General features: G+C 34.1%; 1 protein-coding gene across 1 annotated transcript in view; it reads right to left on the bottom strand.

The window, feature by feature from the left end:
* Nucleotides 1–776: 776 nt before the first annotated feature.
* The window catches only part of usp40 (ubiquitin specific peptidase 40), a 39,799-nt gene continuing 26,635 nt past the window's right edge, over nucleotides 777–13,940 (bottom strand). Inside the window, exons 18-31 of the mRNA XM_056459508.1 lie at nucleotides 12,351–12,404; nucleotides 12,180–12,268; nucleotides 10,062–10,148; nucleotides 9,939–9,975; nucleotides 9,799–9,863; nucleotides 8,427–8,501; nucleotides 8,249–8,348; nucleotides 8,070–8,143; nucleotides 7,524–7,642; nucleotides 6,672–6,737; nucleotides 6,384–6,594; nucleotides 5,357–5,452; nucleotides 4,436–4,530; nucleotides 777–2,807 (exon numbers count right to left, since the gene is read on the bottom strand). Of these exons, the coding sequence (XP_056315483.1) occupies nucleotides 2,693–2,807; nucleotides 4,436–4,530; nucleotides 5,357–5,452; nucleotides 6,384–6,594; nucleotides 6,672–6,737; nucleotides 7,524–7,642; nucleotides 8,070–8,143; nucleotides 8,249–8,348; nucleotides 8,427–8,501; nucleotides 9,799–9,863; nucleotides 9,939–9,975; nucleotides 10,062–10,148; nucleotides 12,180–12,268; nucleotides 12,351–12,404 (1,283 nt within the window). The 3' untranslated portion in view covers nucleotides 777–2,692. The remainder of the gene's footprint in view (nucleotides 2,808–4,435; nucleotides 4,531–5,356; nucleotides 5,453–6,383; nucleotides 6,595–6,671; nucleotides 6,738–7,523; nucleotides 7,643–8,069; nucleotides 8,144–8,248; nucleotides 8,349–8,426; nucleotides 8,502–9,798; nucleotides 9,864–9,938; nucleotides 9,976–10,061; nucleotides 10,149–12,179; nucleotides 12,269–12,350; nucleotides 12,405–13,940) is intronic.

Here is a 13,940-nt window from a genome sequence, read left to right as displayed (position 1 = left end):
GCATTTCGTTAGAAATACAGTACTTGTATGCTTTATATGTTTGTTTCTATGTTTGTTTTATGATATAAAACTGCAGGTTAACTTACATTTGATTGTAACTTTAACTTAATTGGATTGTAATGCAATAACGTGCACCTTTTGTAAAGCTACTTTGAAACAATAATTATTGGCAAAAGTTCTATACAAATAAACTTTAATTGAATTGAATGCTGGTCATCGATTTTAGCACCACCTGTAACAGCATCAACCCTGCAATGGCTGAAAATATATTGTCAAGTCTAAAAAAAAAAAAAAAAAATATATATATATATATATATATACATATACAGATGTGCGAATGTGACAGCTGAAACCCATGTCTTGCATTCGTCTGTGCGTAGTAATTCTTGAAGCACTGACTCCAGCTGCAGTCCACTCCCTTATTCTGCAGTGAATCTCCCTCATGTTTTTGAATGGGTTTATTTCGCAATTTTTTCCAGGTTACGGTTATACCTATTGCTTGTACACCTTCTTCCTTCCCCTCTCTATTATTGTGCTTGGGCACAGAGCTCTGAGAAAAGCCAGACTCTTTTGCGTTGACCTTTTTGTGCCTTGTGCAAGGTGTCAATGGTCATCTTTTGGACAACTGTCAAGCTGTCTACCCCATGATTGTGTAGCCTACAAAACTAGACAGAGACCATTTAAAGGCCTTTGCAAGTGTTTCCAGTTAGCACTTTGCTATTCACTACAGAGCCACAAGGATACAGAAGACACTATTGTTGATATTGATACCTTCCAAATGGTGGATTTATTTCTTGTAAACTTTAATGAACAGAAATCGTGACTGCAAAAAAAAATCATTAGTGGAAAAAAGTAAATTGACTACTATATACTCAACATTGCTTTTTGAACATGTTGTCATTTTTAAAAACAGTACTACTAAACATTAGTTTTATTAGAAACAAGGCAAACAATGGCCACCCTTTATTTTGATGGTCTGTTTGCTGAATTTAAGTTACATTGCATCTACATGCCAAATAATTCCCATTAGATTATAAGGGGGTTAGGGTTAAGGTTAGTGTAAGTTGACATGTACTTGCAAAGTCTCTTATAGTCAGGTAAATGTCTGTTGAAGGAGCAGTTTTAACAGATATTAAGCAGACAGTCTACTAATACTCAAGTGGACCATCAAAATAAAGTGTTAGTCAAACAATATTTAACAAAACATGCAGCTCATTACATAAAGGAAACGGTTTCTTAAGGAACTACTGTTTTTATACTCGGAACCATTTCAGATTAAATAAATCTCTATTTTTTTCCTCAATGGAACACAACAACAAAAGTGATCTACGTCCCTGATTGCTATATCTCTGAAACAGAATATTATTTTAATTTATCTTGTTTCTACATCTACAACAATGAATTCTCAATAAAAGGCCATTGAGGGCTGAGGGTTTTTTGGTTACAGTCCAATGCATTATTTCTGCATATGCAGCTGATGGCAGTAGGAGAGGAGACGGAGGTCAGACAGTTTTAAAGACTTCTATAAACTATGAGCACATTAAGCATTCATCCAAGCATTTTATAAACTTGACATGAAAATTCACCTGAATTAACTGCCGCGCTGTGAGAAATAAACTATTTTTGGAAAATATATGCATTTATTGTGATTTATTGACTAAAGATAAAAAGCAAGAGTTCATTAAAAATATATATAAGAAACTTCATGAGTTATTGAAGATTTTCAACAAAAAAAAAGCACCATAAATGTATTTAAAAAATGAGCGATCTCACCAATAAGCTATTTTTTAAAAACAATAGCATTACAATATGAGGAAAACTATGAGAAAAGACCAAAATGTAAATATATTTTCATTGATAATCTGAAGTAAATCTTGCTCCTATTTACATCCAGGCCTACAAATAAATTACATTTAGTAAATGAACACTTTGACACACTCTAAAAACATGCCGGGTGCATTAACCCAACGTTGGGTTAAATATGGACAAATCCAACCATTTGGTAAATTTAAAAAAAAATGTTTACTTTAATTGACATTACTTTAACCCAACTGTTGGGTTTGTCTATATTTGATCTAACATTGGGTTAAAACAACTCAGCATTTTTTAGAGTGCACCATAATGTGAAGAAAAGCTAGACGCAACATTTATCAAACACAAATAAAATGGGATCAATGTGATTTGGAATGACATGAGGGTGAGTAAATGAGCAGAGTTTTATTTTTTTTGAGTGAATTAACCATTATAAATGATAAATAATTGCACATAATCTGTGTAAACCATTTCCCATACAGTATCATGATGATTTTGTAAAAATAAAAAAAGCCTAGAATATAAGAGTTGCACACAACACGTCAAATCCATCCTTTAAAAAAAAAATCTCTCTGAACTGAGGCAGAAAAATCCATTGGCGGACGCTGAAACTGATCTCTCAGTCTTAAAGAGATCTGCTCCAGGAGTTAATTGCATATAAATGACAAGGAAAAAGCTTCAAGAAAATCTCAATGATTGGAGATATATTCCTACTTGAAGTTCAGTTTTAGATCAGCATCCCATAGAGATCAGAGTTTTTCACAGGGTGGTTTTCTGGCTCGGCGTCTTCAGTTTGGCCCTCGCTGAGACTCTGTGAGCAGATTCTGTATGGCAGAAGAATAGCAGCGGGCGGCTCTGAGGAGGAGCTGCACAGTGTGGGTTACCTGAACATTCCCACGTTGATCGATAAGGCCACCTCGGGTTTACGGTTTTTAGTAGAGCCCGTCTTCTTGGACCCGGTGTCTAGTGAACATTCTCCAGTGGCAGTGCGACCCCTAGTGGACATCATTATCAGTGAGTCATTAAGTGAGACATGATATACACACAAAAATGTCCTCAATTAGCCACCAAAATACATTTTATTAATAACATTATACTTTTTATTTTATTAGGTTAGCAAGTGTATGTCCAGAGATGTTCAAAGTCCAAAAAAGCAACCAAAAACGCTGTCAAAACATTCCATATGACTTCAGTGGTTCAACTGTATCACCATTACTGTCAGCAGAATACACTAACAAAAGTCTTGTCGCCTATCAAAGTTTTAGGAACAACAAATAATAACTTGACTTCTAGTTGATCATTTGGTATCAGAAGTGGCTTATATGAAAGATAAAGGCCTCTAGATTACACTTATTTTACCAAATTTAAAATTTAAAATTATTTCATTAGGACAGTACTTTGCTTAGACAAAAGTCTTGTCATTTAACAGAAATAATGTACTGTATAGAATATAAAGTCATGGTGCAGTGGAAACAGAATCAATATAGTGTATAACTCCCATGAGCTTGGTGGACTGCATCCATACATCTCTGCAATGACTCAAATAACTTATTAATAAAGTCATCTGGAATGACAAAGAACGCATTCTTGCAGGACTCCCAGAGTTCATCAAGATTCTTTGGATTCATCTTCAATGCCTACTCCATCTTACCACAGACATGCTCAATAATGTTCATGTCTGGTGACAGGGCTGGCCAATCCTGGAGCACCTTGACCTTCTTTGCTTTCAGGAACTTTAATGTGGAGGTTGAAGTATGAGAAGGTGCGCTATCCTGTTGAAGAATTTGCCCTGTGGTTTGTAATGCAATGGGCAGCACAAATGACTTGATACCTCAGGCTGTTGATGTTGCCATCCACTCTGCAGATCTCTCACACGCCCCAATACTGATTGTAACCAGACCATGATTTTTCCTTCACCAAACTTGACTGATTTCTAATAGAATCTTGGCTCCATGTGGGTTCCAATAGGTCTTCTGCAGTATTTGTGATGATTGGGATGCAGTTCAACACATAATTCATCTGAAAAATTTACCTTCTGCCACTTTTCCAAATGATCAACTAGAAGTCAGGTCATTATTTATTGCTCTTACAACTTGGATCGATGACTTGTCAGGTAGTGTAAGTGCTGTATTGCTAAACACAAACCACCCTGTTCTGTCGCAAATCACATTTAGTGAACAAAATAGTTTTATAGTTTTTTGGTGCACACTAGTGTTCTTGGAGCTTACATTTCCTGAACTTTCACATCTAAGGACCTGTCTATAGAGAGTCAGAGAGCTCTCGAATTTAATCTATAATACTGTATCTTACTTTGTACTCCGAAAATGAACAAAGGTCTCAAAGGATTGTAACTACATGAGGGTGATTAAGTAATAACAGAATTTCCATTTTTATGTGAACGCATTATTAGAAAGTTGAGGTCTTTAATCTGTTTTTTTAATATCAATTTTTTGCATCTTTGACAAATTTGTCCTAACGCCAAACTTTTTAAAGTGAGTGTATATTGAAGCAAAATAGCACATTTTAATTTGTTTTATCTACAAATTTAAATCAAAACAGCATATGCTTATAAACCTAATACTGTATATTATGATCTTGGAAAGAAGCAGAATAAAACAATCACCTTGTGTTTTCATTCACTGCCTCCTCCCTGAGTCTCAGCTGGCCGATCTCATCCTCCAGAGTAGTGAATTCTTTATTATTGTCTATTAGCAGATTCTAAAACACATGCAGATTCCAAATTAAAACCAAAGCAAACTGAAGCCAGACTCTCCAAAGGATGTACATATTTCCACATAATTCAATGGAGAAAAAAAATCTTTGAGAAAAATCTTTCATTAGAAGTAACTGTTATTATATAACTCAAAAAATAACAGTAGCCTGATTATTTTTAGTGAATTAATAATTGAACTCATTAAATCATGACTAATTTCTGACAAAAGGAAAGTAGTTTGAGTTTAAAGGGGGCCTATTATGCCCCTTTTTACAAGATGCAAAATAAGACTGTGATGTCCCAATTTTAGCTTAAAATACAGCACAAATATTTTTTATAACTCTTTGTAACTGCCCCTTTTAGGCTTTGATCCAAATTGTGCCGTTTTGGTGACTGTCGCTTTAAATTCAAATGAGATTGTGCTCCCAGCCCTCTTTTCAAAAGAGGGCGGAGCTACAAATGTCTGTGTCGGCATATCAGCATATTCAAAAGACAAATGGCAGACGGCTGTTTCTCATTCAGGGCTGTCAATGCTAACGAGGGAGAGATCGTCACTAATGCACAGAACTTTCCCCTTCTGATGACATGTATAAAGGGAGAATGTCAATCAAAGTGTTTCTGCAGACCGTTTTTATAAAGTGTGATTATAAAAATTAGAATAATAATTTATTTTTACCATTAGAAATTGACTATATTTACACATTGTTGCCACATAACTCTGTTTAAACCCCTCATAAAAGTGATTTTTGCATAATATGTCCCCCCTCTAAGCTAAGCCCTAGTTTCTAGAGTAGCTTCTTCAATACTTTATACAAAAAAAAGCAGCTTTACCTTGACACCTATAATATCTCCATCCTTCAGGTAGAAAGGAGCTGCCTGAAGACTCTCAGCTTTTCTCTTCTTCTTCCTTTTTGAGACCTGTTGAGTCTATAATTCATTCAGAAGTGATTAATGTAACCCAGGATCATTCTGAAAACGTACTGCTATATAGAGTTCTGGAGAGCGCTAAATACATCCCAGGAGCTATGTTTTTTTTTGCTGTTTTTGTTTCGCAAATCCACCAGAAGTCGCTGTGTATGCTTTTTCAGATGTCTAATTTCTTTTGAGAGTGCCATTTGCGCCTGCGGTTCTCACGTAAATCCACCAGAGGCTCCTGTCGACTGACTGACTGACTTACTGACCCAACCTCCTCCTTCCCTAAACCCAACCAATAGTATTTTTAAAAGCACTGATTGAAGGCTGGTTTATACTTCTGGGTCGAGTGATCGGTGTGACCCCACATGGTGTGTGCTCTGCGAAGGCTGTGCCGGAGCATCTCACGTGCGCTTAAGGCAGAAGTATAAATCAGCCTTGACCCAAACACCCACTTCCCTAAACCGAACCAACAGTTTTAAAAAGCAATCCAGAAAAAAAAAGCCCTCGCCTAAATTTTACCACATATTTAGATTTTACCACCTTCTCACACTGTTATTTATTTTTTGGCTTCTGTTTTTGTCTTGCCTACTTTCTGGAACTGTTCTTTGCCAGACTCAAACCCAGTCATAGTGGTCAACTCCTCTCTGCATCTCAAGGCCGCCAACGTACATGGCGAGCTAACTGGACAAACTGGTAACAGCAGGAATACCATCCATACGGAGGTAAGTGGTCAGCCTGTAAGCGCGAAAAGGAACGGCTTCATCCCGCCCCCTATCTTTAATTTTAAAGCATTTGTTTATGTACTTCTGGCTACATAATTCGTGATCTCCAGAAATTTATATAGGGCTACGCTTTCAGAATGAGCCTATGTTGGATTATACAAGTATACTCAACGCTAAGCCAAAAAATACACTCAATTGATACTTTCGCTCTCTCTTCTTACCCAGTTGGAGATGGGCATCCAGCTGTGTTTGTCAGGCAGGTGTTTAGCCAGAAGCAGGTTGTCAGGAGTGAGGCCGTAGTGGGCTGCCAAAGCAGCGTACAGGCCCTTAGGTGAACCGTCCCGCCCTGCGTCCCACACAAACTCCTCAGAAGGATAATACGCCTTCTCTCCAGGCACCCCCATCTGAACCCTCAGCAATAAATCCTTCTGCCTGAAAAAGAATGATCAGTTTAAAACATCCATTCCTTCGTAGATTTGATGAATTATCTAATTATCTTAAAGTCTCACCTCAGGTCCTCTTCCTTCATCAGCCTATGAATACACACTTCTGCCCCGTTCCCCAGTTTCAGCTTCCTGCAGGGAAAACATATTCATACAAATACGTTAAATACTTCGAGGTGCATTCCCAATTCTACCCCTTACACTTACCCCTAAACCCTCGGTTCATGTGAAGAAGTAAGGGTGTCCCAATTCTCTTTTGCTTGGAGGCAAACTGAGATTTTTTTTAGATTAGATTTAACTTTATTGCTATTACACATGTACAGTGCATCCGGAAAGTATTCATAGCGCTTCACTTTTTCCGAATTTTTTTCTGTTCCAGCCTTATTCCAAAATGGATTTTATATATATATATATATATATATATATATATATATATATATATATATATATATATATATATATAATTGAATCCATTTTGGAATAAGGCTGGAACATAATATATATTATGTATATATATATATATATTATGTATATATATATATATATATATATATATATATATATATATATATATATATATACATAATATATATTATGTATATATATATATATTATGTATATATATATATATATATATATATATATATATATATATATATATATATATATATATATATATATATATATATATATATATATATATATATATATGTATATATATATATATATATATATATATATATATATATGTATGTATGTATATTTATATGTTTTTACCAATGATAAATGTATCCTATGTTTGCAGTCACTTAAGGTTAAATTAAAGGGTAAAGGTAGAAATTGTACCGTTATATGAAACATGGGTAAGAAGAATTCATGCAAAGAAGAAGAGCTTGTAGAAAATGTAAAGCTATAAACCTGAGCGTCATCTGGTTTCCTCTGAGTATCCTGGCCAGTTTCTTGCCCTCCAGTAGCCACACACGCATAAACGCGGGACTGGGCACACACACATCCTGAAGAGCCGGCAGAGTCATCACCTACCAGAAACACATCCATGTTCTCTTAGGATTTGCTGTGTTTAAATTGTTACATCATATATTATGCTATGCTGATTTGATATGCTGCATTTTAATTGCAGTGTTTATATTTCATTACAGATCATTTGTCTTCTGTTATTGAAAGTCTCAAACTGCTGTCAAAAATGTCACAAAAAAAAAATATATATATATTTATTATTTAAAACCACACACACACACGCACGCACAGTGAAACAGAAAAATTCCTATAGTCCTTGTGGTCACATAATACTTCAGCAATCATATATCATATCAAATATTTTGGTATATATTGTATCACCAAAAATGATTGAGGTTATGTCCATTTGTTGTGCGATAAGTTGATATATTGATTATTGTGACTGGTCTACAAGACCCTATCAATAATGCTGTGATTATCAATGCCAACCTGAGTCTTGAAGTCGTCAAGTGAAGCCTCCTCTGATATCTCCACATAACCCATGAATCTCATCTCTGAGCACTCTGAAAGCGCAGAACACAAACATCAAAAACACAAACTCTCTAAAATGCCCCAAAATCTTTCAGCCCACTGACAGAAACAACAATAAAATCAGCAAAAAGTCAAACCTGTGGCGAGTCCCTCAGCGTTTTGAGGCTCAGAGTGGTTCAGCTCTGGTCTGCTGTCGATCATGTCCATGTACATCCTCACAGACAGCTTGAGGAAACCCTGAAGTTGAGATAATAGAGAAAGAGGTATGAAAAGCTTCTTTACCTTAAATGGAAACTTTCTGAACTGGAAATGCACCTTTGGAGGCAGACGGCCCTCAATCAGCACCAGTGTGTCCCCATGAATGACTTTTGCCTCCTTTAGAGATGCATTCTGGGGGAAAATAAGTCAACAAGAGTCATTTTTGTTAATATTTCAGAAAATAATGAAAGCTAGGAGATAAGTATTGAGAATTTTTTTGTGATTGTATTGTGCATAATGTGCATTTTGTTAAATAATACTGCTATTTAAAATGATTGTTATTTATTTGAACATATTTATACACTGCAAATTATTCCTGTGATTTTTCAGCATCACATGATCTTTCAGACATTGTTTTAAGCTGATTTGGTGCTCAAACAAGATTTTTATTATTATAAATGTTGAAAATAATTAGGGTAAATAGGATCTTTATTAAAACTCACACACAAACACACTAATAAAGAATGATACATTAAATTGAAGTGACAGTATAGTGAGATTTATAATGTTGCAAAGGATTGCCATTTCAAAAAAGTATTACTTTGAAATTTCTATCCATCCAAAAATAAATAAATAAAATCCACAAAGATTTTAAGATATAAAAACTACTTCCAACATTGAGGATCCTAAAAACTATTAATAATACAGCACAAATTATAGTGTAATTGATACTAGAAGATCATTTCTGAAGGATCATGTGACACTGAGGACTTAACTAATGGCTGCTGAAAATTCTGCCATGACTATTATAAATAACACTTACAATTTAATATACAGATATATACATAGAAACACAGAGTATTATTTGTAATAATATTTCACACTAGGGCTGCACAATAATTAATTTCAGCATCGATATCGCAACGTGTACATCCACAAAAATCAAATCGCAGCAACTGCAATGTCAAGTTGGGTTTATAATAACCCTCCACCACAGCTCAGAACATGCGATTGTTGAGTTATCACAAAGTTCAACCCTAATAGAGTGAAAGTCTTTCATTTGGATGTTTTATAAATACTGTGCAAGGTTTCATGCAAATTTAAACCAAGAAGTTATAAAGCTTAAACAAAGACTCATTGTATTTAACTATTAAAACAAAGAAGATTTTACAGTGCTATTTTACGCATTTTATTTATATCTTAACTCAATTGCTTTTATCTGTCCTTGTAATTGGTTTACTAGATATCACAAAATAATCCTAAAATCATGACCAAATAGGAGTTATAAGTCATCTTCTGAAATTGTATACATATTACAATATGTAATTGCAGACAAACGAAATATCACAACCTAATTTTTTTCCAATATCATGAAGCCCTATTTCCTAATACTTCACTTTGACTTGGTTACAAATTACAGATGTCCAGTGTATAACAGTAAATTAATATTGCATATTATTTACTATTCTATTCTATTACAATCTCCCACCTCATCCATAAGTGGTTCTCCAATCTCCTCACACCAGTCCACTCTCCTCAAATGCCACGATTCACCTTTAGAAAGAAACACATTTTATGAATAAATCTGAGACAGCCAAGTTAAATATACCAAGCATTTAATAATATTACCTTCCAGTCTCGTCATCTGCAACATCTCCTTAAGGCACTGCAATAAATGAATTCACAGCTTATAACATCATTACTTTAATATTAGCAGTATAATTTCTCTTCATAAAAGACCGAAGAGCTCACCTCTTTGACAGTTAGAGACTCCTCTACAATGATCTCCAGCTCTTGGCCTACAGACGGCGCTAGACCAACACTGAAGTACAAGAACAACTGCATGGAGAAAAGATGGAATGAACATTAAAGGGTTTATTTACTCCATTTACCTCCACTTGTGCTAAATCTGAACACAAATGTTGAACACAAAAGAAAAATATACATTACATTATATGTATATGTAATTGAAGTCAGAGTTATTAACCCCCCTTTGAGTTTTTCTTTCTTTTTTAAAATATTTCCCAAATGATGTTTAACAGAGCAAGGAAATTTTCACAGTATGTCTGATAATATTTTTTCGGCTAGAATAAAAGCAGTTTTTACATTTTTAATCACCATTTTAAGGTCAAAATTATTAGCCCCTTTAAGCTATATTTGCTTCGATAGACTACAGAACAAACCATCGTTATACAATAACGTGCCTAATTACCCTAACCTGCCTAGTTAACCTAATTAACCTAGTTAAGCCTTTAAATGTCACTTTAAGCTGTGTAGAAGTGTCTTAAAAATATCTAGTAAAATATTATTTACTGTCATCATGGCAAAGATAAAATAAATCAGTGATTAGAAATGAGTTATTAAAACTATTATGTTTAGAAATGTGTTAAAAAAAATCTTCTCTCTGTAAAACAGAAATTGGGGAAAAAATTAAACAGGGGGGCTAATAATTCTTACTTCAACTGCATATATATATATATATATATATATATATATATATATATATATACATATACACACACACACACACTTTTTTTATTCCTACTATGGCTGTTTTTTAAGAATATGTTGTTTTGTGTTCAATACAAGAAAGAAAGTCATACAAGTTTAGAACCATTTGCGTGTAATGTTCATTTTGCGTGAACTATCCCTTTAAGTGACTAAGTAAGCCGCAAAGAGATATCCGTTTTATTAAAATAGCACTATTAAACACCTAAGAATTGACCAATGTGCAGAATAATAAAAAACAAATCACAAATAAGACAATACAAAATGCGTCTTTACAATTATACTTACAAATTTTTTTATTACAGATCTGCACAATTCATATGAATGACCTATTTCAAGGTGGAAACGGCAAATTTCTCCAAAAGGTGACAAGTTTGCTTACCTGATTTTAAAAATAAATTAGTTAATAAGTAGACAAAATACAGAGTTCCCACATTTCTTGAAAGTACTTCGAAATTTCAGACAAATGGATTCAAGACCTGGAAAGCACTTAAAAATAAACACATCCTTAATTTAAATTTTTAATTAAATTAGTTTGTGGTTTTATTTCAACAGTTGAAATCAGTTGTCAAAAACAGAATGAAAAATCTGAGAAATTCTTAAGTTAAAAATTTTACATTTTAATCTTATACAATAACACTGACAAATAATGCACATTTTATCTATATTTCAGAAAGCGCATTCGAATATCACCAGTATTGAATTCAACCAATTGAATTCTTTGAACATGACTTAAATGTGAATTTGAACTTGACATAAAACATAAAAATGTTTAATGTAAATTAAGTGTAAGTGAAATGTTTTGTTAGGACTTTCATGGCGCTACATGAAAGATATAAGCTGAGGTATAAATTACATGACTTAAAAAGAATGGTGCTTTAATAAGTCCTTGAAAGTTCTTGAATCTGCTGTTCGTGAAAGCGTGGGAACTCTGAAAATAGGTTTTCCTTTCGCTAAAAGTCAAATCTGAAAAAAAGCAGGATTTGACCACTATATTTATCTTTTGATCAAATATCAGACTGTCAAAGGTGATTTTTCACCCAAGGCTTTACAGAAGAGGTTAATGTACCAAGATTTACTAGAGGTGTACAATCCTGGACCAAACACAGTTATTTATTAATTATTAATAGACCAATCCAATTATTTAATCTCATTAAAATCCGGAAAATTTAAAACAAGCAGGCTTAATTTCATAAAATTAAAGAGTTAATTTAATTAAAAAAAAGCCTTCTGTGGTCATTATAAGCAGGACAGTCCAGTAGAATGTTATTTAGAGGTATTGTGCAGAACAAACACTGAGTGGGGTCTTCATTTTAGCAGCAGATAAATTTGAGTGTCCAACTTATGAATGCATGTCCACACCTGTGTTGCTGTTGGCACTGGTCCAGGGCACAGGTAGAGTGAGGTCATCAACCTGATCCCAGCATCCCGAACACTCAGATGCTCATGCACTAAAACACACAAAAACTAGTTGACCACATACAACTTCCACATTAGCAGTGATGCTGATGATTAATGGTTCTTCAAAAGTACCTGGAGGTAAAAGTTTTCCAGTTCGATCCATTTGCCTCAGACAGCACTCGACCCCTAACAAGACCATTAAAAACAGGATAAGCAATCAGCTGATATATTCTTTTAATTATTATTTTTTTTACATAAAACAAAAATTCTATCATCCTTTCCTCTCCCTCCACTTGTTACAAACCTGTTGGCATTTTTTTTCCTGTAGAACATAAAAGATAATCTGAGGAATGTAGAAAACTGGTAGCCATTGAATTCCATGGAATTTTTTTTTCCTATGGATGTCAATTGTTATCTGCTTCCAACATTATACAAAATATCTTCTGAGGTCAACAACTAAAAAGATAAACTAATAAAGGTTTGGATCCAATTTATAGTAATTAAATGGTGAGTCCGTTTTAATTTTAGTTTTTTCTCTTTGGCATATTAATGCTAGAAGCCTTAATTTGCACACACTTCAAATTTAAGACAAATTCGCACAACGGCGCATGAAAATATGATATAATTTACCTTTATACTATTGCTAACAATGGCAAATGCTGTTTTTTTTTCAAATATTTAAAAAATGCATTTATATTGTTTATTTTTATTTTAGATTGACTTTTTATTTATTTGTTATTTTCCTTCTATAAATTAAACACCACAACATATCTGTATCAGCTTAATATTAGCCATTGGCCACAGTGCTCTTCAGGATATGCTGGAATTAGAAAAATACTAATAATATATATCATTGATACTAGAGTATCTTCCTCGTTAATGGACGAATTACCATGTTTGTAAACATTAAGGATGCGCGCAGCGAAGTTGCAGAAAAAAATCGGGAGTGCTAGCATTTACAGCGAGGGAATGACATTTGATGCGGTACAGAATTTGTTGTTGTCTTAGAAATAAGTTATATTGATTACATATTATATATATATTATTTACATAATGCTTTCAGCGTATTATAACAGCTTGTCACCCAGTAATAAGCATAGTTATTCGGCAAAATTAACGTTAAAGTGAGCGGCGTTCATCTGACAGGACCATTTGCGATAGCACCCTCCCAATGGATATTGGATAAGATGAAATGGCCGAACATCCAGCCCGAAATATACAACTATCTCATTGAAACTCTAAGTGATTTTACATTAGAGAAGTTAAAGACCTACAAGTTTTTGGATGCCAACAATGTTGTTCTGTGTGGTAGTGTGCAAGAAATAATGCTCCATGATTACCAGACTCAAAACTTTGTAGTGCTAAAAACCGAGGTACTGCCTAACATTAGCCAAAGACAAGCAAAGAAGATGGAGCTATAAAAGGCCTGGGTAATCATCAACAAGCAAAACTACTGCATTCTGACAGCGAAATGCACCTTTACAGCAGGGTATGTAAACTTACATTTTTACGTTTTATTCTTAGCATTCAGCGTCTGCAGTTTAATTCACCATATGTAACTGTTTTTGCTGAAATCATTGCTGCAATCAAAAATTATGTGTACGATTCAGCATAGCGTGAACTTGATATGAAATGAGAACTGCAGAGTCGAGCATTTTTAATTAGGCTGTCACTCCATTCAGCTTCCTTTTAGCCAAAGACGTCTGCAGTTGGCATTAAAAG

The sequence above is a fragment of the Danio aesculapii genome, chromosome 6 (assembly GCF_903798145.1).
Source record: "Danio aesculapii chromosome 6, fDanAes4.1, whole genome shotgun sequence".
Taxonomy (NCBI): domain Eukaryota; kingdom Metazoa; phylum Chordata; class Actinopteri; order Cypriniformes; family Danionidae; genus Danio; species Danio aesculapii.
This window is presented reverse-complemented; position numbering and strand designations above follow the sequence as displayed.